We start from the raw sequence: 25,878 nt of genomic DNA, 5'->3' as shown, positions 1-25,878 counted from the left end.
TGCCTGGCTATAATATTTTCTTTTTAGAAAGTAATGAATCAAATATGGCAAAATGTCAAGGCCTGACAAACTTCGTTGTACTTTAATGTATTTGTCTTTGACCTTTTCATCTTGGCCTCAGTGTGCACTTGCAGAGAAGGTGCAAGCATACTGAAGGGCATCCATATGTCCCTCAGCCCACTGCTCCAAGGGTGGCATCTTACACAGCTACTGCAGTGAGCAGACCACGGTGGGAACTTTGGTGCAGTACCATTGACTAGCACAGAGACAGCCCTGGAGCTGCCCCAGTTCTTCCACTAAGGTCCTTTTCCTACCCTAAGATTTCATTAGAAACACAAGTTGCACTTAATTGTAGTTTCCCACGAGTCACCTGCAGTGTGTGACAGGACCTCAGTCTTCCCTCACCTTTTATGACCTGACAATGATCAGGTATTTAGTGAAATGACCCTCAGTTGGAGTTGTCTGTCATTTTTCCATCAATGCAGTAAGGTGATACATATGGGCAAGAATCCACAGAGGCTTTGTTGAGGGTTCCGTGCCTCCTATGACAGGTTCAGAATGCCTCTTTTTATACTTTTGAACTGGATCATAATTTCAGAAATGGAAGCCAGGTGCAGTGGTGCATCCTGTCACCCCAGCTACTCTGGTGAATGGCCAGTCGGGCTGTGGCAGACTGAAGCAGAAAGATTAGAACGTAAGCCTGGGCAACGTGGAAAGATCCTGTCTCAAAATAAAATAGAAAAGAGGTGTGGGTATAGTTCAGTGGTAGAGTGCTTGTCTAGTGTGGTACAAGGTTCTTGTTTTGATCCCTGGCCCTGCAAGGAAGGAAGGAAAGAAAGAAGGAAGGAAGGGCATAGTATGTAATCTGGAATCTCTAGAGAAGCAGAAGAAGTACCACATTGTAGTCTATGTGTGGTGGTGCATGCTTGTAATCCCAATGGCTTGGGAGGCTGAATCAGGAGGATCACAAGTTCAAAACCAGCCTCAGCAACTTAGCAAGTCCATCCTAAATAATTCACCAAGACCCTGTCTCTAAATAAAATATCTTTTTAAAAAGACCTGCAGGTGTGGCTTAGATGTTCATCACTACTGAGTTCAATCCCTAGTACCAAGAAAAAATAATAATAAACATGAAAAAATAGTAGATTTTACATATAAAGTGAGAAATTTTACAAGATATTGGCTCATGGAGTTATGGAGTCTGAGAAGTCCAGGAGCAGCCATCTGCCAGCCAGAGACCCAGGAGTACCAGTGGTAATGTTCTAGTCTGAGTCTGAAGGCTGGAGAAGCAGGAGGACTGATGGGACAAGTCCAGTCCAAGTCCAGAGGCAGGGAGGACTGATGTCCAAGCTCCAAGACAGTTGGGCAGAGCAGTCTTTTGCTTTATTCAGACCTCTAATGGATTTGGAAGAGGTCCACCCACACTGGGGACAACAATCTGCTTTACTGCATCTACTGGGGCAAACTTACTTATTTATTTATTTGTTCACTTGTTTGTTTTGGAACTGGTTGTTGAATCCAGAGGCACTTAACCGGTGAGCAACATTCCAGTCTTTTTTATGTTTTATTTAGAGCTCACTGACCTGCTTAGGTCCTTGCTCAGTTGCCCAAGGCTGGCTATGAAATCACAATCCTCCTGCCTTAGCCTCCCAAGCCACTGGGATTACATGTTTGCACCACCCTACCTGGCTTACAAGTATTAATCTCATCCACAAACATCCTCACAGACACACTCAGAATGGTGCTTAACCGAATATCTGGAAACCTGAGAGCCCATCAAGCTGACATCTAAATTAACCATCATATTAGCTTAACTTACAAATGAGAAACTTCCTGTAGGTATTTAGGTTCCAAGTCTCATTGAGTCAAATGGATTTCAGGGTATGTCTCATCTCTTCAAGTCACTGTGCGTACTGACTTTTTATCTGAAGTATAGAGCCAAAGCTTATTATCATTTCTAATATCTCAAGATTTGTTATGATCTTGCTTCATGAGAAGGCAGTTGATGCCACATTAGATGATGAAACTGTCATCTAAAAGAGCTAGGCCAGCAAGTCTGATTAAGGCCCTAGAAGGAGAGGAACATTGGAGGTATTGTGAAGGAGGACCCCAAGTCCCCTAATCTGTTAGGAGAGGTAAAAGGTCAGTTTTCACTTGGAAGTGACTGCACTCCTCAGCATGGCCACCAAGGGAGATGTGTGCCATTGCTATTTCTATGATGCTTTAGAAAAACATTCTAAGTAAATAAAAAAACCTATTAAACTACAAACAGCAAGTATTGTTTTTTCTGGGTAAGGAGAGGGTGTGAGTGTTAGGTACATTTACTAGCTGAGTTGCACATTTCAAATGGGGACAAAATGTGTGTGTGTGTGTGTGTGTGTGTGTGTGTGTGCGCGCGTGTGCCCATGTGCTCTTCTTTCAGTAGAGAATAATACATAAAGACATTTCAGAGAAATGGTAAAAATAAATAAAAGTTCAAATTTTCTTGAGGTTCTCTCTCTCTCTCTCTCTCTCTCTCTCTCTCTCTCTCTTCTCTCTTCTCTCTTTCTCTTTATTTTAATTTCCAAGAGCTGTACTTTATTTTCGCCTTTAAGCAGCATTACTGAGATATACTTCGCATACCACAGCCTATACTATATAGTTGAATGGTTTCTCATATATTCATCTGGTTGTGAAACCATCACCCCTGTGTAACTCTAGACTACCTTCATCACCCTAGAAAGAACCTTTGGACACATTAGGAGGGGATCTGCATTTCCCCAGCAGCTCCTCATCCACTTTCTTTCTCTCTATATTTGCATATTCTGAATGTTTCCTATTAGAGGAAGCAGATGACATGTGATCTTTTGTGAGTGGCTTCTTTCACTGAGATCCTGTTTCCCAGGTTCATAGATGTTGTGTCATGAATCCCTACTACATTCCTTTTCACAAGGAAGTACTGATCCCCTGTGGAGATCTGGCACATAGAGTTTATCCCTTCATCCACTGATTGACATTTGGATTGTGTCCACCTTGGGGCTTTTGCATCTGTCCATCCAGGAGCACACAAAACTAGTCATTAAAGGACTGGGGTTTTTTTTTAATTGTTCTTTTTAGATACTCATGACAGTAGAGTATATTTTGACATGTTACACCTACATGGCTATAAATTAGAGTCTCTTTCATGCGGTTGTACATGATGTGGAGTTTCAATAGTGGTGTTTTCTTACATGAGCATGGGAATGGTTTGTCTGATTTATTCTACCTCCTTTCCTGTTCTCCTCTCCTCTCCCTTCCCTTGGTTGTCTCCTTTTGAAGGTCCCTTGTCTTCAGGATCACTCTGTACTTCAGTGGCCTAGGCTGGAAACCCTTCTTTCCTCCTCAAGTGTATATATGCTGGCCAGAGTGATCCATTTCATGGGTGACAGTACAACGTACAGTCCACTGTAACTGCACAGAAGGAGAGATACTGGTGAATTCCCTGCAAGGCCACAATGTTCTGGAAGGTAGGCTCAAAATTTCATGAGGATCCAAAATAGAGGATTTCAGAGCTCATGATGCTAAAGAGGAAGCTTAATACTTATTTTAAACCTTCCTTTCTCCCAGCTCCTAATGTGGACCCCATTGTTCAGGGCCACCCCTATGGACCATCTACTCCTCTTGTTTGTTCCCATGGAACATGAAGTTCCCCACGGGGGAGATTGTCCCAAGGAAAAGCATATGGGTCTGACTGTGGACTGGGTCAGCTCTCCCACAGCCTTCTAGGAGGAAAATGGGGGCTTAGGTCCCTGGAGATGAGGGCGTGTGGAGATTAAGAGGTTGGGGTTCTGAAGGCAGATTGCCTCTGAATCCAGGCTCCTGGGGTTATGACTTGGGAATGTGAGCCAGTTACCTGACTGTGCATGTTACATGTTCCTCTGTGAAGCAGGCAACCAATGAGACTTTTAGCTCATAGGCTTCTTTGAGCATAAAAGTAACACCTGGAAAGGGAGCATGTGGACAAGAGCACAAGACCCTGCACATAGTCAGAGATGCACTGATCTGAGCAGCTGGGGAAGCCTACAGGCAATTGCCAGGCTGCATCTCTTGGACAGTACGTGTTTCTCCCCAACCCCAGCTCTGCCTATTTCTTGCATGATGCCATCAGAACTCTAAAAGAGTAGCCTACTACTACAACCTTATTGAACAGAAACTAGATATTTACGTCCAGTCAAAAGTGAGAAATGGAAGATGGTTATGCCACACTATAAATACTAACTTTTAAATAGAAATGGAGACAAATATTTGGAAAACAGCTTATGAAATTGAACAGATCCCAATGGGCTGAGGCTCCTTTAGGTCGAATAGCTATTTCTCACCTTTGTTTTCTTATTATATAAAGTGTGTCTGTGCTCGTGTGTGCTCATTCATGTGTGCTTTTTTAATTTTTTTTTTCATGGATGCTTGAACCCATGTCTCTTTGTTGACAAATACATAAGGGGTCATGAGAGCTCCCACCCAGATTTCAACAGAAGACCTGGAGCCAGGCAAAGTGTTGCCGGGCCCAGTCCCCATGGGCTGCTGCTGAGAGACCCATGCTTGAAGTTATAAATGTAAAGAGAAGCTGTGACAGAGACCCCAGGAGATGCCAGTAACATGGAGTGTCGTCTGAGCCAACCTGGTGGCTGTAAAGACTGCCAGAATAAAAGAGCCCACCCCCACCCCCTCCAGACTCCCCTCTACACAAACCAAAGTTGTTATATGTTATGTTATCTTGTTCACTATTCCAGTCTTTTCTACCCCACCAAATCTATTTCTGCATTTTTCCCAGCATTGGACATAATAAACATTTACTGACTCTGTGAGGAAATTCTTTATTTCCCTCCCTGAGGGTGTAAAGGGGGTATTTTGCAAGAAAACACAAAAGGCACCTGCGGATAAGCTTTCACACTATAGGGGCCTTCAGCACAGCACTGGGGCACCCTGCTCCCGCTTCTCTATCATATTCTACAGAAGCCCAGGAGACGAGGGTCTCTTTAAAAATCAGAAGAACCTACCGGCAGAGTCCTTTTGTCCTGACTTCTCTCTAAAACCAGGAGAGAGGAGCAATAAAGGCAGGTGGGAGGAGTTTCACTGGAAATCAAACCGAGGTTTCCCATGCACGGTACACGGGGTAGGACAGGGTGTGAGGAGCAGGAAAGCTGAGTGGTTCTCTCACAATGACCTTGACCCTAACAGCTTACACCAATTCAGAATATGGACCACCGTAAGATGTAAAGGAGGTTTTAAAAGAAAAAGAGAAAAAAATAAATCAAAAATAAAAACAGAGAGCAGGAGGTAAAAAAATAAATAAAAGAAAGAGAGAAAGAGAGAGAAATAAGAGTTACCCCAGTTGAGGACTGTGCCAGGTAGACCTGAAGAACTAAAACCACTGGAAACATCTGTCCTGTGTATCCATGGGGGGATAACATGTATAGTTATAAATATGCATATATGATATGTACATTCACATATATATGCATGCATCTATGCTTACATTAATGTATGAGTTTCCCTGTCTTTCCTTCCGGACTTAATAAATTTATCTATATCTTCTCAAGATAACAGAAAAATACAAAAACAAGCATCGTCGATGTGTACACGATGACAAAAACGGTGTATGACTTGGTACACTCCCGACCACCCAAGGGAAGGTGTATCAGAATCCGATCCAAAAAGGAGAGAATGTGCACTGAGGAGAGAATGTGCACTTTAGGCTTATCAAAAAGGAATACTGACTAAGAAAGCCTGGTAAACACTGCTGTAGATCACTGAGCTTTTTAACTGGCAAAAAAAAAAAAAAGAAAGAAAACGTCACCGATACCCTGGCTAGAGAAGGAAGTAACTGCTCTTCTGAACCTTGAGAAGAAATCCAAACATTAGACACCAAATGGGTGAAGTCAGACAGGCCAGCAAGCCATGAAGAGAGTGAGATCCAGGTCCACACTGATTCTCAGCAGGGCCCAGCCTTCCTGTATCTGTCTGGGGATAACCTGCCCATGTATGGGTCTTGGTAGTTGGGTGCCGTGTATTCCTGTGACCAGACATTTGTGGGTGTTGAACCACAATGATGGGTGTGCGCAGATCCTCATGGGCACAAAGCGAACTCACAACACACGACAGAGTGGGTAGGATAGTGCAGAGCCACTCTAACAACACTAGCCTGACTGCAGCCTTGGCCAATAGTGAGAGGTCAGAAGTCTGAGGACTCAGGGATCGTGAACCAAGGACCTTGGCATGTCCACATGAGGTCTGCAACTGTTTAAGGAGTGGACTGATAAAAAGCAGCACTCTGGAAAAGTAGGAAGTTTAATAGAACATAGGAGGGCTGTGGATCTCTAAGTCTATTGCTTTTTACTTCAAAAGTGCAAAAAAGTAAAGTCAATTAAAACAGTAACTTGTTTTTAAGAAGAACTGAAGCCAGCTCCTACCTACAGTGAGAAATGTGGGCCCCTTCCTTTCCCTGTCCTCAGTCATCCCGAGGCACCGTGGGCAATTTTTTAGATTCTTCCAGAGATGTTCTCTGCATTTACAAGCATGTTAACTATGCACATTTGGGAACGCGTTCATCTCCCTCCGTATTTTTTTTTTTTTTAAAGAAATCAGGTCAAATAAAATAAACACTATTCTGCATCTTGCTCTTCCCCTGTCAGGGTATCTTGGAGATGATTGGTGCATCCAGATCTGATTCAGAGAGTATTCCATCCATAGACATCTCACAATCTAGTTAATAAGCTGATTTTCTAAAGAATAAATTCTACACACATTCAGACACATGTCTTAGATTTGCATGGCCCCTTTGCTATTGTGCATTTGGTGAGCTTAAATCTCCATTTATATATTTCCTTCATCAAAATCCCATGCTTCCTTCCAGAATCCAACTTAGCTCACCTTCTGTCCCTTGAATCCTGGTTGATTACTAAAATAAGAAGGGATTGTTCTGCCCTCCCATTCAAGCAGCTCATACTACTTTGTGCTTACGTAAAAAAACCAAAAAAACTAGCTTCAAATATCTGTTATATGTTTACATCTTATTTTCCCTAGTGGAAAATAAACCCTCAAGGGCAAGACTTTCTGACTTCCTCATCTAGGGGTTTGCCTCAGGGCTCCTACCACTGAGCTTGGCACCCCCCCCCCCCAAAAAAAACACTATGTGTTGAATGAGAACTGTGTACTTTATAGGTATTATGGGTTGAATTGTGCCCCACCCTTCTCCTAAAAATGTGAAATCCTAACCACAGAAACCCCAGAAGTGGAACTAATTGGAATTACAGTTGTTAAAAAAAAAAATCAGGTTGTACTTACCAGGTGTAAAGGCACACATCCATGATTCCAGCAACTCAAGAAGCTGAGACAGGAGGATCTCAAGTTCAAGGACAGCCTCAGCAACTTAGCAAAGACCTAAGCAACTTATAGCAAGACTCTGTCTCAAAAGATAAAATGGGGTAGGGATGTGGCTCAGTGGCAAAGCACTCCTGGGTTCAATCTCCAGTATCAAAAAAAAAAAAAAAAAAGGAGGTCTTACTGGAATGGGGTAGACATTTCACCCAATACAATGGTGTCCTTACAAGAGAAGAGACGCAGAAACAGGAACACTTGGAGTCAACACTATGCGGTAATGGTGGTAGAGACTGGACACATGTGCCCATAAGACAAGGAGCTCCGAGGATCCTGGCAGCACCAGCTGCTAAAAGGAAGGTGAATCTGTTCAGACACTATTCTCTAACACCAGCTAGGTGGCCTACAGTTCAATTCTGATAATAACTGCCCAGAGTTAGCAGAGACCCAACAACTTCCGGACAAAGTGCCACCCCCCAACTTCAGATCCTAATCACAAGTTCTGGGCATCCAAATAATTCCACCCAGCTGGTTACAAATTCAGTACTTCCCACAAAACCCTCAGATAAAATAATGCATTAGTCTGACTCATAGAACACACTGAAAGCACTACATTTACAATTATAATCAAATATATGAAGTCATACAGGTTATAACCACATATAAATGTTGTTATATATATATGGGACATAACTATGTCAAGGATATAACTATACAAAGGACACCACTCAGCAACATCCAAATAAAAGAGCTATATGGAGCAAAGTCTAGGGGAGGGAGGAGATGCAGAGCTCAGCACCCTCTCATCATGCAACCCGAGTGTATTACCCTCCCGGCACATCCAAGTGTTCACCAGCTAGGAAGCTTCACAGGGCTTAAGTGTCTAAGTTTTGAGATGGGGCTTCATTACAAAAAGCATGATTGATTAAATCATTGGCCACAGAACTGAACCCTACCTCCAGTTCTCCTCCCCTTCCTTCCCCTCTCAAGAGTGTTAGACTAGCCCCCAAATTCCTACCCTTTAATAATAGGGTTGGTCTTTCTGGTGACCAGCCCCTCTCCTGAAGCTATCTAAGGCTTCCCACCAAGAGTCGTCTTATTAGCATAAGAAAGACACTCCAATCACTCAAGGAATTGCAAAGATTTCCGAAGATCTGTGCTGGGAACTGGGGACAAAGACAAGACACCCTTTATTATACTGCTGCATGGAATCCATTCTCCCCTAGAGCCTTCAGAGAGAGTGACATCCTGCTGACACCTTGATTTAGGACTTAAGTGCATCTGGAACTGTAATAGAACAGATTTCTGTTGTTGTAAGCCATCTAGTTTGGGATAATTTGTTAGAGCAGCCTGTGAGAACTCGGTGAATAGAGCAAGGATTTCCCTCTGATTAAGACTGGAAGTTAAAATGGGAAAAGCCTGTGCAATCCCTTCGTTTCCATACTACCCAATGCCCATGAGGACATTTCTCTGCCCTCCTTTGATCTCAGCAACCTCCCCAATTTAATTCCACCTGCCTGCTGATGAATCCTAACTCCCTCTTCCCCTAGACCTCTCTCCTAAGCTCCAGAGCCTTATAATAGCCTCCTTCTGGACTTCTCCCCTTGCAAGTCTCACAGGTCCCTTCTCAAGTGACCAATAGGATCATCCACCATTTGCCCAGGCCCAAACCTCAGCAGCAGCTTTAGCTCCTGCAGTTCTCTGAAGTTCCACCAAGGCTCCTGATTCAACATTTCAATAATTTCTGGGATTTCTCCACATCTCTTTTTCTCACAGCCACAAATACGATCCAGACACTCATCATCTCAGTAGGATTTCCTAATGTGTTAGTGAGTTTTGCAGTACTACAACAAAATACCTGAGACAGACTACTTATGAAGAAAAGAAGGTTCATTTAGCTCCCAATTTTGGAGGTTCAAGTCCAAGTCTGAGCAGCCCCACTGCTTTGGGCACATCATGGGGGGGAGCACATTCAGAGTGAGTGCTCACATCTTGAACCATGGAGCTGAGAAAGGAAGGGCATGGTCACACAATCCTCTTCAAGAACCTTAAGAGTCCCCAATGACCTTAGACTTTCCATAAGTTCTTACCTCTTAAAGGTCTACAGCACATCCTAATACCATCTCCCTGGGGCCATACCTTACATGTGGATTCTTTGGGATACACTCATCCAAACCACAGTGCCTAACTGGTCTCCTCATTAACAGTATCATATCCTAACTAGTCTCTCTCACTCTAGTCTTGCTGCCTCCATTTGGATCTCCATTATGTCTCCAGAGCAAACCCCGTATCTGACCTCGCCACCCCTGTTCAAAAGAATAACAGCAGCCTGGCACTCTTACTGCAAATTTATTCTATCCTAGGAACTATTGTAAGTAATGTGTATATCTCAAATCATTAAAATAATACCATAAAGGTAAGAAGGATTATTGTCCCCGTTTTTCAGATAAGAAATCAGAGACTGATAAAACTTAATTGACCTGTCCAAGATTTAACAACTAGTAAATGATAGAGCCAAACTATGAACCTATGGGAATCTGGCATCAGAATCCATGCTTATGACCCAAAAACTTCAAGGAAAGGTCAAAGGGCCACTCAGTAATTAATCACTGATGCTTGGACAGAATCCAAATTCTGCCTAATCAAGTTGTATGAGTTAGGTTGACCAGACAATTGGCCCAGGTTTTCACCTGTTGGCTCCAGTATTATAAATTCTGTGATTGCTCAGAAATGCCATGGGTTTCATAACAAATAAAATGGTCATCCTATTTACAAACTTTACCCCTTTCCCAATGATACTTCAAGCAGAGAGAACTCATTTTACATACTTGAAAGCACCACACTCCACTTATTTTGGCAGTGACTCATGCCATCCCTACTTTCCTTAACCTGTTAACTTACTCTTCAGGTTTTACTCTCAAGACTTCCTCCCAAACATCACTCCAACCAAATGCACTTATGGTCCTATCCCCCCATGAACACCTCATCTTCCAAAACACCGACTTTAATGTAATTGCTTAACTGCTTTTTTCCACCCTCATGTTTCTAGCAGTAGACCTCACACACAGTAGGTGACAGTAGACTTGACACCAGAGTCCCCAATGGGAATAAAAGCCTTGTATCCAACTTATCCTAGAACCCACCCTAGGGGCTGACATTGCATCACACTTTCGTCAACTTGTTTGCTGCTGTGACCCAAAGACCTGACGAGAACAATTTTAGAAGAGGACAAGTTCATTTGGGGCTCACAGTTTCAGAAGTCTCAGTCCACAGGCAGTCAGTCAGCACCATTCCTCGGGGCTCCAAGTGACCCTGAACATGGGTGGTGGAAGAGGGTGGTGAGCAGTGGCAAAAAACATCATGCCAGCAGAAACAGAGTTCTATTCAACAAGGACAAAATATATATCCCAGTGACCAGTTAGTCCCAATCTGTGGATTAACATATGGATTAGGTTTAGGGTCTCATACCCCAGTCATTTCACCTCTAAATCCTTTTGCATTACTTCACACATGAGCTTTTTGGGGGACACCCCATACCTAAACCATAGTACCATCTTCCAGGGCATAGTAGCCAACTTTTCATGGCTATGACCAAAATATCTGAAAAGAACTACTTAGAGAATTAAATTTTTATTTTGGATCATGTTTTTTCAGAGGTTTCGCCCATGGTTGGCCGACTTCATTGCTCTGGACCTAAGGTGAGACAGAACTTCATGGCAGGAGGGTAAGGTGGAGAAAAGCTGTCAGCTCATAGCAGCTGGGAAGCCAAGGGAGCATGCAAGGAGCCAGGGACAAGATATAGTCCCCACAGGCACATCCCCAGTGACCTACTTTCTCCAGTCATACCCATCTGTCTAGAGTTACCATCCAAGAGTCCATCCAAATTATTAATCCAGCAAGTGGATTAATCCTCTGATAAGGTTACAGCTCTACTTACTGCCTAAAAGCTCTACCTCTGAACCTTGCTATATTGGGGGTCATGCTTTCAAAACATGAGTTTTTCAGGGTATACATTCCAGATCAAACCATAACACAAGCAAAGCCTAATTGCAATGACTAACCTTTTTACACCTATCTGCAAAGGTATAAAGGTTCACTCAGCTCCTCTTTCTCAACTAAAGACAATGCTGAAGTCACCCCAGCTCAGAAGCTAACATAGAACCTGCAGAAGGTGCTTGTGGGGAAATGCATCACAGCTTAACTCCCCGCTGCCTGGGTCTGCTTTCCTTTCTTCCATATGTAACGCTGCTAAGGGCATTTCCTAATAAGCACTCTGCTTGTGATTCTCAACATCTGCTTTGCAAGGACAACCCAACCTGTGACAGTAGGTGGTCAGTAAACATCTGATTAAGGAATGGCCTCCTTACTCATACACATTCCTCTTGACACGAATGACCTCAATGGCACAGGCAAGGCTCAAGAAGAGAGAATCGTGCTTTGCAGTTACAGACATAATCAGGGACTCCTCCTAAAGCCACATTATACTTTTTTACTAGTATAGGACAATCTTGGAAATCATGAAGACATGATTGCAAGTTCATGGCTATGCAGCATGAGAAACCTCAATTTAAGAGGTGTTTTGTTTTGTTTTTTAATCCATCTTTGAGAGCAGCACATAGCTCCATACTCTAGATAAGGACCTATGCCTGATTTTTGCAAAACACTATTGATGACACAGACAGGACACAGATGAGCAAGTCCTGATCCCTGCAAGCACGCACAGCTTCCAGTCCAGTGAGGAAAACTGAAGCAACAGCAACAAAAAATCAAAGTAGGATGAGAAAGATACATAAGAGAACAGAGTGTTGTGGAAGCACAAACAAGGAGCCATCAATCACGGGAAGGGACCAGAAGGGGTGACGACCGAGTTGAACTCTGAAAATGAATTTGACAAATAGTCCTTGAAGCCTTTCTAATTCTATATTTCAGACACTGTGCTGGGAATGTATAGACGACTATAAAAGGTAGGGAAACTACCACCTCTAAATCCAGAAGGGGTCTAGAGGAACCTAAGTCCGTCATCATAATCCTACCTTCCCAGACACTAAGGAATCAAAGACACAGGCTACTGGATCAGCCCAGCACACCTTCTCCTGCCACCATGTGTGAAGGGCCCAAAGCCAAATGTGAAATAAATTGGCTTAGACTAGAAAAAGGACCCTTATCCCACAATCAGAACCATTTGGGCTGCTCCTTTCTCCCTTGTCTCCTCCTTAGTTTACAAACATAGATGCAAATCACCTTAGTTGCTGGGAGCAGCCATATCTTGACCTTTAAAACAACCTGAGAAGTAAAGTAAAACACCAATGAGGGTCACCAAACACAAATGGACAGAAAGACAGCAGGTGCCCCAAGTCACAGGCACCTGGCCTACCTACTTTTAAATGACCTGGGATCTGAAATAAAGTTTCCTGAATGCTATTTGAACATTGCACAATATACACATGAATTGAAACATCACATGGCACCCCATAAATATGTCCAATTTTATGTCACTTAAAAAAATGACACAGTTTCCTTATTGTTTAAGGCACTCTAATTAATGACATCTGTTACTAATAACGAAAAGCATGCTAAGAGGTACAAATGATCAACAGTTTTCTTTACTGCAGAACTTGTTTGAGCCTTAAATACAAATACAGATTGTCAATTTCTAAGATAAATTTATAGCGCGTAGCATTTCCCACAGTCCTGGAATTTCTTTTCCCACAGAACAAAACTTGATAAAGAAGAAAAATGACATTCTTCAATCCATGGGCTCAAAAATGCGGTCTGGCCTGCACGGCAGGAAGACAGAAGAGGTTCAAGGCAAGAGTACAAGTAAGGGGGTCACTGCAAGAGTCAAGGCGAGAGACACGGACTGTCACCAAGATAAATATGAAGACACAAACTGTTATGGGGAACAGATTCCTAGTAACTAACTGGAAATGCAGAAGGAAATTATTTCTTCAAATGCCAGGAAACAGGTATCAGAAGAACACAGACAAATTGATCAAGGCGGGGTCCTTTGATGCCCCTGATTACAGAGGCCAGTAAACACTGGGGTATGTTGAACAGCATCATCACGTCCCCATCCTGGGGGCAAGAGACTCTGATTTTCCATTTATCAATTTGTCCCTTATTGATATCTTTTTGGACTGTCTATCAGGAGAACTTCCTATCTTCCCATTAATATTAGACATGCTAATGTTTAAGGATGCTCAGGTGATATGACCCAAACTTGGCCAATTAAACTCTAATCTGTGAATCATCTGAGTGACCCAATGACAGGAAACAATTGGGAAGACCCCCTTTGGCTGTCCTGTTGCCTCTGCAGCAGAGCAATTGGTAGTCACCCCCAGGCTACAGAGTCCAGCTCTTCCACTGATTTGGAGAGCTTTCCTCACCCTTTTCCAAACTCCTTTTTTTTTTTTTTGCTTCAATTAGCCAGATTCTATTTCTTCTGCTGCTACACGAGTAGCCTCACTGATCACGGGAGAACTAGTCCTTAGCTATGTGTCACACAGACTATATTCCAAAATGTTATGTTTTTAAAATGTGCAGCAATGGAACACTAGAATTCAAAGGGAGACTACAGATAATGTATTGGATATTTCAGAAAAGCTAGAACAGATTGTGAAATATTTTCACTACCAAAAAAAAAAAATGATGTTTAAGAAGACAGCCGCATCTCCTGATTTGAACATTACATACAATGTACGCACGTATCAAACATCACATGACACTCCATGAGTGTGTCAATATTATGTATCATCTAAAACAAGAAATGATAAATGTTTGAGGTGAAAATGCTAATTATCTTGATTTGATCTTTAAACATTTTATATATATGTGACCAAATTATCATACTGTACCCCAGAAATGTGTGTCGTTTAAAAAAAAAAGTACAAGCAAAAAGGAAAAAGTAAAATCATCTATCAGTCGTCAAAAACAAAGAAAATTATCAGCAATGATCTAAAAGGCTACTGGCATAACAATTCCTAAAAACAGACTATTTTATCCTATGAGATTGAATTTGTACTGATAAGAGATTCCCATGTTTGAAACCAAGGCTCAAGAGAACTTCCAACATATTTGTATTTAGACTTGTTAAGGCCCCAGAGTTAAAAATATTATTATAAGAAATTCTGACTACAGTTGTCCATTTTGAGTCTTGGGAGCTTTTTTTTAAAAATAAGATATATGTTTATTTTAAAGAGCTTGAAAGTCAAAGTATAAGCAACAGAAAGCAAATCAGTCCTAATCCCACCCAGAGATAAACACCACAGGCTTCACTTCCAGTGTTTCCTGATTCCCTTCCAGTTCTTTCTAAGCAGTTTGTTTGAATACTGTACAATCTCAACTCTGTATGCACTTCTGCATCCTGTTTCCTTATCTTTAAACATTTTTCTACACCCTTAAATTTTTTCTTCATGTTAAGAAAACACTAAAATAATCACAATTGTATAAACGTACCAGAATTGATTTACTCATTCCATTAATACTAGACATTAGAATTTTGTTCCACTTTTTTCCCTCTACTGTACAGTCATTAGAGAATAGCAATAAAGAGCATCGGTGATACTGGGAGCCAACAGATCTGCAAGCAAACCCCAGTGACATCTGTCACCAACTGAGCAACCAGGAGCCACAAGCTCACCTGCTCTGGGACTGGTGTAGAAAATGGGGGAAATAATAGAATCTACCTTGGCATGGGTACAAAGGCTACCCAGGGACATCTGTGAGGTACTGTATGAGCTTTGTCATGGGACATACTTAATAAACAGCACTCAGGAGAACGAAGTGGGTACAGGCACATTGTCTGAGAAGGCAGAGGTATGCAGTAGAGTCTCCGAGCTCAAAGCTCTGTTCATTTGTTACATTCCTTTCTTTGAAAGTATGTTTTCAGGTCCCCATTTGGTTAACACAAGGAGGAGCAGTCTGAAGGGACTTTTGCAGATACAGAAACTGCTGGTTCTTTCAACAAAGTGAGAAAGGAAAAAAAAAAAAAAAAAAACCTTCAAAGGGCACATTCTTACCCTTTCTGCTGAAACTGCAATAAGGAAACAAAGTAAAGAATATTCTATTGGCAGAAATTTTATTTTATGCTCTTTGTGGTTAAGGCTACATACAAGATATTCCATTATCTTAAATGAGTGTGACATTTTTTATTTTTATACAAGTCAGGAGCAGTTAATTAGCATCTCTAAAACCACCTAAACTGAAGTAATTTGAGGGGCCCTGAGGCTGCTGAGAAACTATGCTAGGGAGAGAAGAGCTGGAAGAAGGCAGTTGCCTGACCTTGGACCTTGACCTACTTAGGATACAGTTCAAGTTAGGCTCTGCCTCTTTCAGCCTCCTTTTCACCATCTGCAAAACAGGGCTGTAAACAGTACCCAATTCATAGAGATGTTGCAATGAGTAAATTAAAATAATGCCTGTTGCCAGGTGTAGCCATGGTGTCCCAGGCCTGTAATCCCAGCTTCTTGGGAGGCTGAGGCAGGAGGATCACCAGGTTCAAGTTCAGGCTAGGCAACTTAGTAAAATCTTGAACCCAAATTAAAGATGTAATAAAAGGGCTAGGGATATACCTCAGTAGTAGAGTACTCCTAGGTTCAGTCCCCAGTACTACAAAACAATAATAATAATAATAATAATAATGCCACCTGTAAAGTATACAGCCAGATTCCTATAACAGGTGATACATATGTAGCTTTCGTGTTTCTCCTTTCACATCTAAGTCAGGAATGCCTTTCTCTGCATGAAAATACCAGCAGTGGCAAATGTCACTTCCAGAAGAAACATTAAGAGCCAGGGACTCACTGTTTCCTCACTTTATGCCTGTGCCATTACAGAGGCACGGGTGGTACAGAGCCCACAACAGTCTAGAAGGGCTGGCCTCTGTGCCACTGAGATTTGGGGTAGTGCGGGGGGGGGGGGTGTTCTTAACCCAGACTGACCCAAGTAATACAACACCTATCTGTCACCATCAGCATCAAATGAGAGAGGCCGTTACCATTATTGATACCTCAAGTCCAGCCAGGCTCTTGGCTAATCAAAGAAAAGTTTGATTTGAGAAAAAAAAAAATGGATATTCATTTCAAGTGGTAATTTTCAAGTACTCGGAAATATAAATAAGGTCAAAATAAATGCTTTGTGTCGAAGAGATCAGTACAGCAAGGGACAGTGCTAATAAATAAAATGTATTGACTGCTTATCATAACCAGGAGTTACACTAAGGATATCATATCTTATTTAACCTGATAAAGTAGGTGTCATTCCAGTAAGGTAGAAGGATATTTTCTGACCTCTTCATTATTCTCACCATTATAGGAAGGGCATTGAAAAAAAAAAATACACACACAAATACACACACACACACATATAAAACTAATTTTGACATGAGAGGCAGTAAATAGAAGAAAGAGAAAAGTTTGTTTTCTTAAGGTTGCTGCACTCTTGATGGATCTGACCATTTCCTGTGGAGGAGGATGAGAATCTATAGACACCTTCCTGTGATTGACACAGAGCTTCTCAGGCCTGGAAACCAGGGAGAGGGCAGGACAGAGGGGGCCACAGGATGCACAGAAGGAATGAAAACATAATAGGGCCACAGAGCAGAGGGAGAGAATGCTCCTAGTGGTTCTGATTTAACGGTGGTAGAGACTCCCTGTCTCCAATTATCCAGGGAATCTTTGTGACTAGTAGTTCCAGGCAATGAAATGTGAACAGAAGTAACCTTTGCAAATTCCAAGCCAAGGCATTTAAGAGACAGAATGCCATTTCTATATTCTCTCTTCACCTTTAGCTGTACTGAAGGAGGAGGGAAGAGGAGGAGAAGATGAATACAGGCTAGATTCCCAAATTCTACATGGAGGACAGCTCTGCCTGGGAGTCCCCCACACTCCAGGCAAATTTTCAATAAGCCTAAAATAAACCCTTGAAATGTTAAGCCACTGAGATTCCAGATCTCACCTGAGATCATGGCAGAGTCTAATCTACCCTGAAACACAACATGGAAGATTGAAGACTAGGGAAAAAAAAATAATAATAATAATACCAAGAAAATCAGGAGGATAGAACAACAGAGATTACTGAAAAAAAAAAAAAAAGGTACTGATTAAGAGCTAATGAAAATGGAATCCAAAAGAACATAAATTAAACCTAAGAGCTGACTTCAGAGGTAAGGGGATTCTCTGGGACAAAACCAGTCAAGGGGAAAAGAAGAGAGAGAAAGCAAGTTAGGAATGACATTGGAAATACATATTCCAAAGATTCTATTTAACTTTAAAAAAAAAACATCAAAATCACAATACAAAGAATGCCTTTCTATAAAAATGTTATTCAAAGTGACTCAACAAAAGGTAGGAAACATGAATAATCCAATGACTATTAAAGAAAGTCGGAAACTGACAAAGAGCTACATAGAAAACGCATCCTCAGAAAGCAATCCCCAAACTTCAAAGAACTGAGCAATTCCTCATCTCACCATTCCAAAGAAAAAGGAATGTTGAACAACTCTTTTCTACACAGTTATCAAAATGTGACAGGTATAGCAAAAGAAAGATCCAAATGTTCGCACTTATGAATACTGAATGCCAAAATTTTAAATGAAACAATACGTTAATCTAGCTATACAGAACAAAATTAACAAGCCCTTATCCAATTGACTGTAGGAAGGCAAGGAAAGTTCAATATTAGAAAATCTGTCAAGGTTCAAACACCCAAAATAAGGACGACTAGGACGGACTCTATCATTGCTGTCTCCCCAGCACAGAGAACAATGTCTAGAACATAGCAAGTGTTGGATAAATAATTATGGAAAGAATCACTGAATAAATATTAATGAATTAAAAGAAAAATATACACTAGGCTATCATGATTATTGGAAAAGGCCATGATAACAAATCAAATTTAACTTTGGTACCAAAGAAAATTTCAAAGGAAAAGAATAAAATTATGTACTAGGAAACAAAAACACTATCAAAATAATCATGTCTATTTCTTAAGATTAATAGGAAGACATGGAAGCCTGATTTTTCTTTGTTTTCATTTTAATTTATCCTGTGCAGTTTAAAGTGAAAGTTAAAACAATATCCAAACCACACAAACATTAGATACAGTAGTGACCAATTTTAAAACAAAATCACTGAGTCATTGTTACACATTCCTCATCTTTAATGTTACATCTTGTTATTTTAACAGTTCTCCTAAACAATGCAATTAGACAAGAAAACAAATAAGTACAAACACTACAAAGGAGGACGGCAAGATTCTCATTTGCAGAAGATATGATTATCTACTACAAATCCTATAGACTCAGTGTTTTTAAAGTATTTAAAAGTAATAAATACTTTTAAAAGATGGCTGCTAATGATATAAAAATCAATAGCTTTCATATACTCTAACAAGAAAAAGAAAAAGCTTAACAAATTATTCTAATCACTGAAACTACATTAACAGCAAAAACACATTATCTAAAAATGATAGTACAATCGTTCAGGACCTAAATGGACAAAAATCACTTTATAGGACCATAAACTGAGTTGAAAAAACATACTGTATTCCCAAATGAAGAATTCTCATTGCATTCAAAATTGCAAAAACATCAATTTCCCCTATCTTAATATATACATTTATGTATGATTTTATAGCCAAAAATATATGATCAACTTTCATTCACAAGAGAACAACTCGGAGATCTGCCGTGGTGGAAACAAAGAAGATCTTTAGTCAAATCTTTGAGTTTAATGACCAAGCCAAGGTGCAGCCAGTCCATGCCAGAGCTGGTAAGAGACCAGTCTGATCCCACAGCTCCTCCTCCTCAAGGCTTGGGAACTCATAATAAGGATCACTCTACAGTCATTCAACTGTGCGGCTGAGCTCATCACAAACTCCTGCCAGAACTGATAAGACAAAGGAAAAAACTAGAAATCCTAGCAATCGCTACAAATAGGTGAAATCTTTTAGTACATAGTAATGATGATATGTAAATATAATCGAATTATACTATTCAATTAAGAGTAGATTAACTAATTTTAAAAAAAGGGAACTAAATATGATATCTAATTCACGTCATGTGCCAAAATTAATGACTAGCAAATTAAAGATTGATGGTAAAATAAAACTATTAGAAATAATAATGAAAATGTATATTAGTATAATCTGGGGCTGAGAAAAGGGTTCCCATATGTAATGTTGAAGCACAAACCATAAATTAATAGATTTAGGATCACAAATATTAGATTTCTATGAGGGGAAAAAAAAACCACAGGAAAATATCTGTGGTAAAATATATGTATTCTTATATATTAAAAATTAGCTAAAATCAGTAAGAAAATAGTTCTGAATATGATTTCAGAAAAACAGGCCAAAGACATATTCAGGCAATTTAGAAAAGGCAATGAATGCCCAGAAAACATTAAAAAAAAAAAAAAAAAAAAAAAAACTCAACCACATTAAAAATTGCAAGAGGTAAAAGAAAAGTTTTCTATTTTCACCCATATAAGCTATAAAGCTGTAACATTAGCTTCTGATAGGGTTGGAGAAAGAAGACTGACAATTCCACCTAAAATAAAAAAATAATGTGTGTGTGTATATCTGTATATATATAAACTATATACACACAGAGTTCTAAGATTCATACTCTTTAACCCACAATCCCACTTCTAGGACTTAATCCTAGAAAAGCCAATTGCTAAGAAATATTTTCCAAATGATCAGTAAATGAAAATCTGTTAACTACAGTAAAATATTACATAGCCTAGAGAAATTATGCTATGTATAGTTATTGGTTATTGGCATATTCGAGATAGAATACTAGGGAGCAGAAAGCAGTTTACAAAACAGTGTACAGGGCTAGGGTTGTAACTCAGTGGCACAGCGCTTGCCTAGCATGTGTGAGGCCCAGGGTTCGATCCTCAGCACCACATAAAAATAAATAAAGATATTGTGTCTATCTACAACTAAAAATTTTTTTTAAAAAACAGTGTACATAGTATTATATGGTCACTACTCTTCTTTTTTCTTTATTTTCCAGTGCTGGAGTTTAAACCCAGTGTCTCACACATGCCGGTCATTCTCTTTTTTTAAAAAAGTACAGTCATGGGCCTCATAATGATGTTTCAGTGAAAGACAGACTGCATATGCAATGGTGGTCCCATAAGATGACATCAACGTGTGATGTCATAGCCATCTTAGTGCATGAATATATGATCCTCAGAGAACCAAGAAATCTCCTAGCAATATCCCTATAGTTAAGTGACTCATGAATATACATACTGATTAAAAACTCAAAACTATATCCAAAATATTAACTGTGGTCCCCAGTAGTGAGATTATTGATGACTTTATTTTTCATTTTTTGCTCATCCATAAGTTTAAGATTTTTCTACAATAAACAAATATTACTTATGTAACCAAAAAGAAAGTTAAAAAAAGTAAATTGAATTCTGTGGGAAAATAAACATTTCTTCTAAAAATATGCTCTAAAGTTGGAAAATGAAACCAAAAACATCTGCTTCCTGGACAGAAAGGAGAATTTTAAATTGCTAGACAGCAGCAGGCCACCCTAAGGCAGCGGGGTCCCAGGTTCCTGTGCCCAAGGGGGAGTCCCAACCCTCCCACCTCTCCCCTGAATCATCTCTCCGACTAACAGGTACCTCAAAACAGAGGTGAATCATAATTTTATTATTTACTGTCCTGACAACACTTGAAGTAATTTGCTTTTGACTACAATAAAAGGGATGCTTACTAATCCCCTCTAAAATGAACTACCATGAATTACTGTTTTAGTCACATAGTTACTGATTTACTTTTTCTAGAGAGAGAGGGGGAAAAAATGGTCATTATCACCCATCATAAAGAAATGCAAACAGATGTTGATGAATTCCTTTGATGGAGGCAAAACGGGAGGAGAAATGATTAATTGCTCTTTAAGAGAATGGGTTCCTCACACTGGCTTGCAGGTCTGAGAAGAACTCTGCAAGAAATCCAGGCAGCCTCATGCCGACTGCTAAGAACAGTCCAGCAGAACATGGAACCCCCATCAGACCTGCACAGTTAGGAGCTTAGACAACAAGCAAAGAATATTCTCTCCAGATCAGCTAGCCTGGTTATCAGGGGTTTAGTACATTCTGTTATCTCATATGGATACACACCAGCAGGGGGTAAGGCCTGCGCCTCCAAACTCTAATGCAGAACTTTGGAGGACAGATTTGGGTCTGGACAGACCTGCAGGGCTGACAGGAAGCCTAGAGCTGGGACTGTGTTGGTCTGAAATCACAGTCAGGGAAATAGCAAGAAGGGAACAAAGAAGCCCGATGACTAATCTGGACTGGGTTCTGACTTCTCCTTGATGTCCTATTGATTGGGTCATGGCTTTTCAGGCCCATGTTTAAGGGCCTGTTGAAGGGCAGAGAAGTGGCTCAAGGAAACCTTCAAGGAAAAGATCCTCACTGTCGTCTCTGGCCTCAGCAGAAATGCCTGCAGTGCCAGAGCTCCTAGAGGCTGCTGCAACCTCAGCATCCAGCTCTGGACCACTGGCTGATGCCCGGATCACTGCAGCTAAATTGTGAAAGCAGCACACAGCAGCAGTGATGTTTGGCAAGGTTGTCACCAAAGGCCTGTTCAGGTCCCCCTTGCACACCAAGCAGTCTAGGAACAGAAAACAGGGCTCTGGAGACAGAACTTCATCTTCCACACCCCACTTAACAGCCTCTGAAACCATGCAATCCAACCCGATCCACCAGTCTTGATCCCTCCCATAGCTACTTGCTTGCTCCCTTGAACATCTCCCCTTTTCATATGAGAGCACACAAACCATTTGAAGCCACCAATTTGCAGTGGCTGTTGGAATCAGTTTCTAAGAAGCCCTTTCTATTTAAAAGACTAATATCTTTGGAAGACTGAATGGACAAGCAGAAGAGGAAACGAACAATAAACCTCATCAAAAGATTAGGGGTAGGGACACTGTCCTGATACTTGGTGCATAGTAGTTTCTCTGAAATTCATTGGCAACTGAATAATACGTTAACGAAAGAGCCACATTATGAAGTTTAATGTCTAATGAGGAAGATGAATGAAAAATGGTAAAAATTATGACATAATTGAACTATTATAAACAGGATGCAGATTCTGAGAGCAGAGATTTTGTTTGTTCTGCACTGCAATATTCCCTGAGCCAGAGCAGTGGCTGGCACATGGTAGGCACTCAATAAACATTTATTGAGTGAATGGATGTGAGCAGGCCATAGTGCACATAATCCAATAATAGTTAGAACACGTGCCCAAAGATACTTCTAGCTTCCTGGTGCTAAATACTCTGTGTGGCACATTTTGGAGGTAACCTCACCATCGTTATCACAATTGCCACAGTGCAATCCTTATTAGTCTCATTTTGCAGAAAAGGAAACTAATATGAGGTAAGCTTAAGATGAGCAAGCAGTAAACCAAGTATGTCCCACGCCAAAGCCTAAGCTCTTAACCATCAGGCAGATGGTGGCCAAGAAGTCCTTCCCAAAGGATGGACTGAAGTAGAGGGACAGAGGTGAAAGTTCAAAACAAGAAGGAATATGTACAAAGACTGCAGAAGTAGATGAAGGAGAAGAGGAAACTTTTTGCAGTTAAAACCAATGAGTTTTATTAACTTTTTTCATCCCTGAAATCCTCTCTACTTTTGGACCTGTGCATTCAGGGGAAAGCAGGGGTAACTCAACAGACTACATTTAAGTAGGGCAACTCTCTCTTGTTCCAGTGATTTGGGCCAATCCCTAGCAGTTTTCAGTTCAGAATAACTCCTCTGGAACCTTCAACTGATCAAAGGTGATCTAAGTAAAAAGCCATAAGGAAAGTCCACTCTGAAGTTCACCTCCTAGTCTTCTCATAGAGAGAGGAGAAGTCACCACTTCCAAAACACACAAGGATGAGAGTCAAGTGATGTGCCAAAGCAACTCTACAAAGTGCTTTACAATTCCACACCTGGAGTCCCAACTTCCAATCCTAAAGGCTTCTTCGACTGACTGAGGAAATTAAGAAGTGAATTCTAGACCTTTTACTCCCATGCATATAGGATCATGACTCACAACGCTCTCAATAGGATAAAGGAAATGCTGTTCCCTTCACTTATCCTCATGGACCAATGGAGAAAAGGCATCTAGGAGGAGCACATCATTCACCATGCAGGGAATAAAGGAAGGCAGCAAGAATAAAAGCATTGACATGAAAATGGGCTCAGCGTATGCAGCAAGGAACGCGATGTAGCTGGAGTTCAGAGATGAGAAGAGGGTGGGACAGAATGAGCATGGTAAGACAAGGGGGGGGGCAAATCAGGTATGGTCCTGTAGGGCCACCGTAGAGACTGGGAACGACAAATGGAATGAGATTCCATTGGAAGTTTTCAAGCAACAGGGTGCATGAACTGACACTTGCTTTATAGGTTTACTCTAAATTTCATCAAAATGGATCCAGGCTGGTTGTCACTTTACCTGGGCCAAGACATACATAACAGGTGCCATTGGAGAAAGACAGAATTCATTCAGCGGAGTCCCACCAAAAAACAAGTAGTAAACACCTCTGAATGACGCTACCTGTACTTCTAAGAATGTGCCATCAGTAAGACAGACCACTTTATCTAAAACCCAATTTCCCCTCACCCTTTTTCATTCCCTCCATGTACATGAGTAAAGGTATTATGCCCTGGCTCAAAAATCAAGATCCGTGTTTCAGGGAGACCAGGGAGAAAGTATAAACACCCTATGAACATTTACATTCTGGCAATGAACAGAAATCCCACCAGCAAGAGAAAACAGCAACCCATGTCTAGAATCAGGAACCTCCCAATCACTTGGTTGGTCTGATATGTGAATGATTTGGACTGACCTAGGGGAGCCAAGACATTAAAGACTGGTCAGCTTGACTGTCAATCGCTAACCAATGAGTACCAGGAAAACACTATCTCAGCATCCAACATACCAAAGTGAGTCCACGTGAGGCTATATTTGTGGCAATACCATGCCAGAAATCTGGGCTAATCTGCCTCTGCTATTCATAAATTCCCCCTCATGTTAAAGCACATGTGTTTGGAAAGGAAAAAACGAATCCAAGTCAATTTTAGACATTGTTACTTGGAAACCATCTGGAGTCCCTGGAAGCATAAGAAGCCACCGCATCCCCTGCCCTCAAATGCCCACTGTAACTAGGGCAGTATGCTTGGATGGGAGTTTAGATGTCCCCTATTCCCCAGGGAAGTCCCCACCCCCACCCTACTAGATGCCAGTTCAAGCTCCACTTCCCACCCAAGAAAGGTATTTTGTTTCTTGGTAAACCTAGTGGAGAGCCCTCTATGTGTTGAGCTTGCACTTGAATTGCACCCAAGGCTGGGTTCTTAGCTTTCAGATTGTTTTAGAACTGCACACCTAAATTCCTTTGCCACAGCATCGGTGGGAAATCCTTCCCCAGAAGCTAAAGCACCATTTAAAAAAAAAAAAAATCCCCTCTATCTAATATTCCTGTGTTCAGGAGAATGTCTGGCTTTGGAAGAGACCCACCAGAATCCTTATGTAACCTTAATAGATGTTGGCATCCCGCAGAGCTGCTCCTGGAGACACTGGCCCAGATGCAGCCCATTTTCACCATGATGAGAGCAGCTTCAAGGGGCCTTGGTTTTCTGTCCCCCTCTCCTACCTGGTTTGGAGCTTCTGCTTACCTCATCTTCCAAAGGAGTCGGACCTCCCTTTCTGCAGCCTCTCTCTCTCTACACTGAAATCAGTCTAAGGAGCAGCGCCATGCCTACCAGCACCTTCTCTTCCCTCCTACCCTCCCCCTCTCCATCCTCTCCCCACCACCACCAAACGCTTTAAGAAACCTGGCCAGGAAAGTGATCCAGAATCTCGTACTGCCATAGTCCCTGAAAACAAACACGGCGGGAGGGGCAGGCCCATCAGGCCCAACACTTCCCCTGGACCCCCAAGCAGCCCTCTACTCGGCGCAAGGGAGGGGAAGGATCTCGGGGAGACCGACTGCGGTTCCGCTGCTTCCAGCACAATCAGAGCAAACACCTGTTTCCAGGAAGATACGCGGCCAGAGGGAGAAGGGAGTCCCGGGGAACGGCAGGGAGGAAGAGGTGAAGGGGCAGCTGGGGACGCAGGTAAAGGATGCGTCACACTTTACGCTTGGCAACCAGAGCCCCGGACAGGCAGGCAGCGAGCGGGAAGGACTCCGGGGTCTGGAAAGTTCAGAGAGGAGGGGTCGCGCCTGGCCAGCAGAGCCCAGGAAGGGGCCGGCGCGGAGGAAGGGACAGCGAGGAGAGACCAGAGGGAGGGAGGGAAGGAGGCCAGGCGGGCTCCATCACCTGCGCGCCCCGGCGGATGCAGCCTCGCAGGGGCGCACCAGCCCGCCTGCCTGCGGGTGACCTACCTGCCCACCGTCTGGTTGGCCAGCTGGCGCATGCGATTGAACTGCTTCTTCATCGTGGCCCCGCTACCGCGCTCGCCCGGGAGCTGGGGAAGGACGGAGCAGCCCGGAATCCGCCGCAGGGTTACATGGCTCCCGCGCGGAGCCTCCCGG

At 41.8% G+C, this 25,878-nt stretch overlaps 1 protein-coding gene across 6 annotated transcripts in view; it reads right to left on the bottom strand.

The window, feature by feature from the left end:
* The window catches only part of Arhgap44 (Rho GTPase activating protein 44), a 174,439-nt gene extending 148,567 nt beyond the window's left edge, over nt 1-25,872 (bottom strand). For all 6 annotated transcript variants that reach the window (XM_048798104.1, XM_048798103.1, XM_048798107.1 and 3 more), the window contains exon 1: nt 25,729-25,872. In XM_048798104.1, coding sequence (XP_048654061.1) covers nt 25,729-25,781 — 53 coding nt within the window. In that variant the 5' untranslated portion in view covers nt 25,782-25,872. The remainder of the gene's footprint in view (nt 1-25,728) is intronic.
* Nucleotides 25,873-25,878: the final 6 nt, after the last annotated feature.

Source organism: Marmota marmota, unplaced genomic scaffold, assembly GCF_001458135.2.
Source record: "Marmota marmota marmota unplaced genomic scaffold, marMar, whole genome shotgun sequence".
Taxonomy (NCBI): Eukaryota; Metazoa; Chordata; class Mammalia; order Rodentia; family Sciuridae; genus Marmota; species Marmota marmota.
Note: the sequence above shows the minus strand (reverse complement) of the source record. Positions and strands in the feature narration are given on the sequence as shown.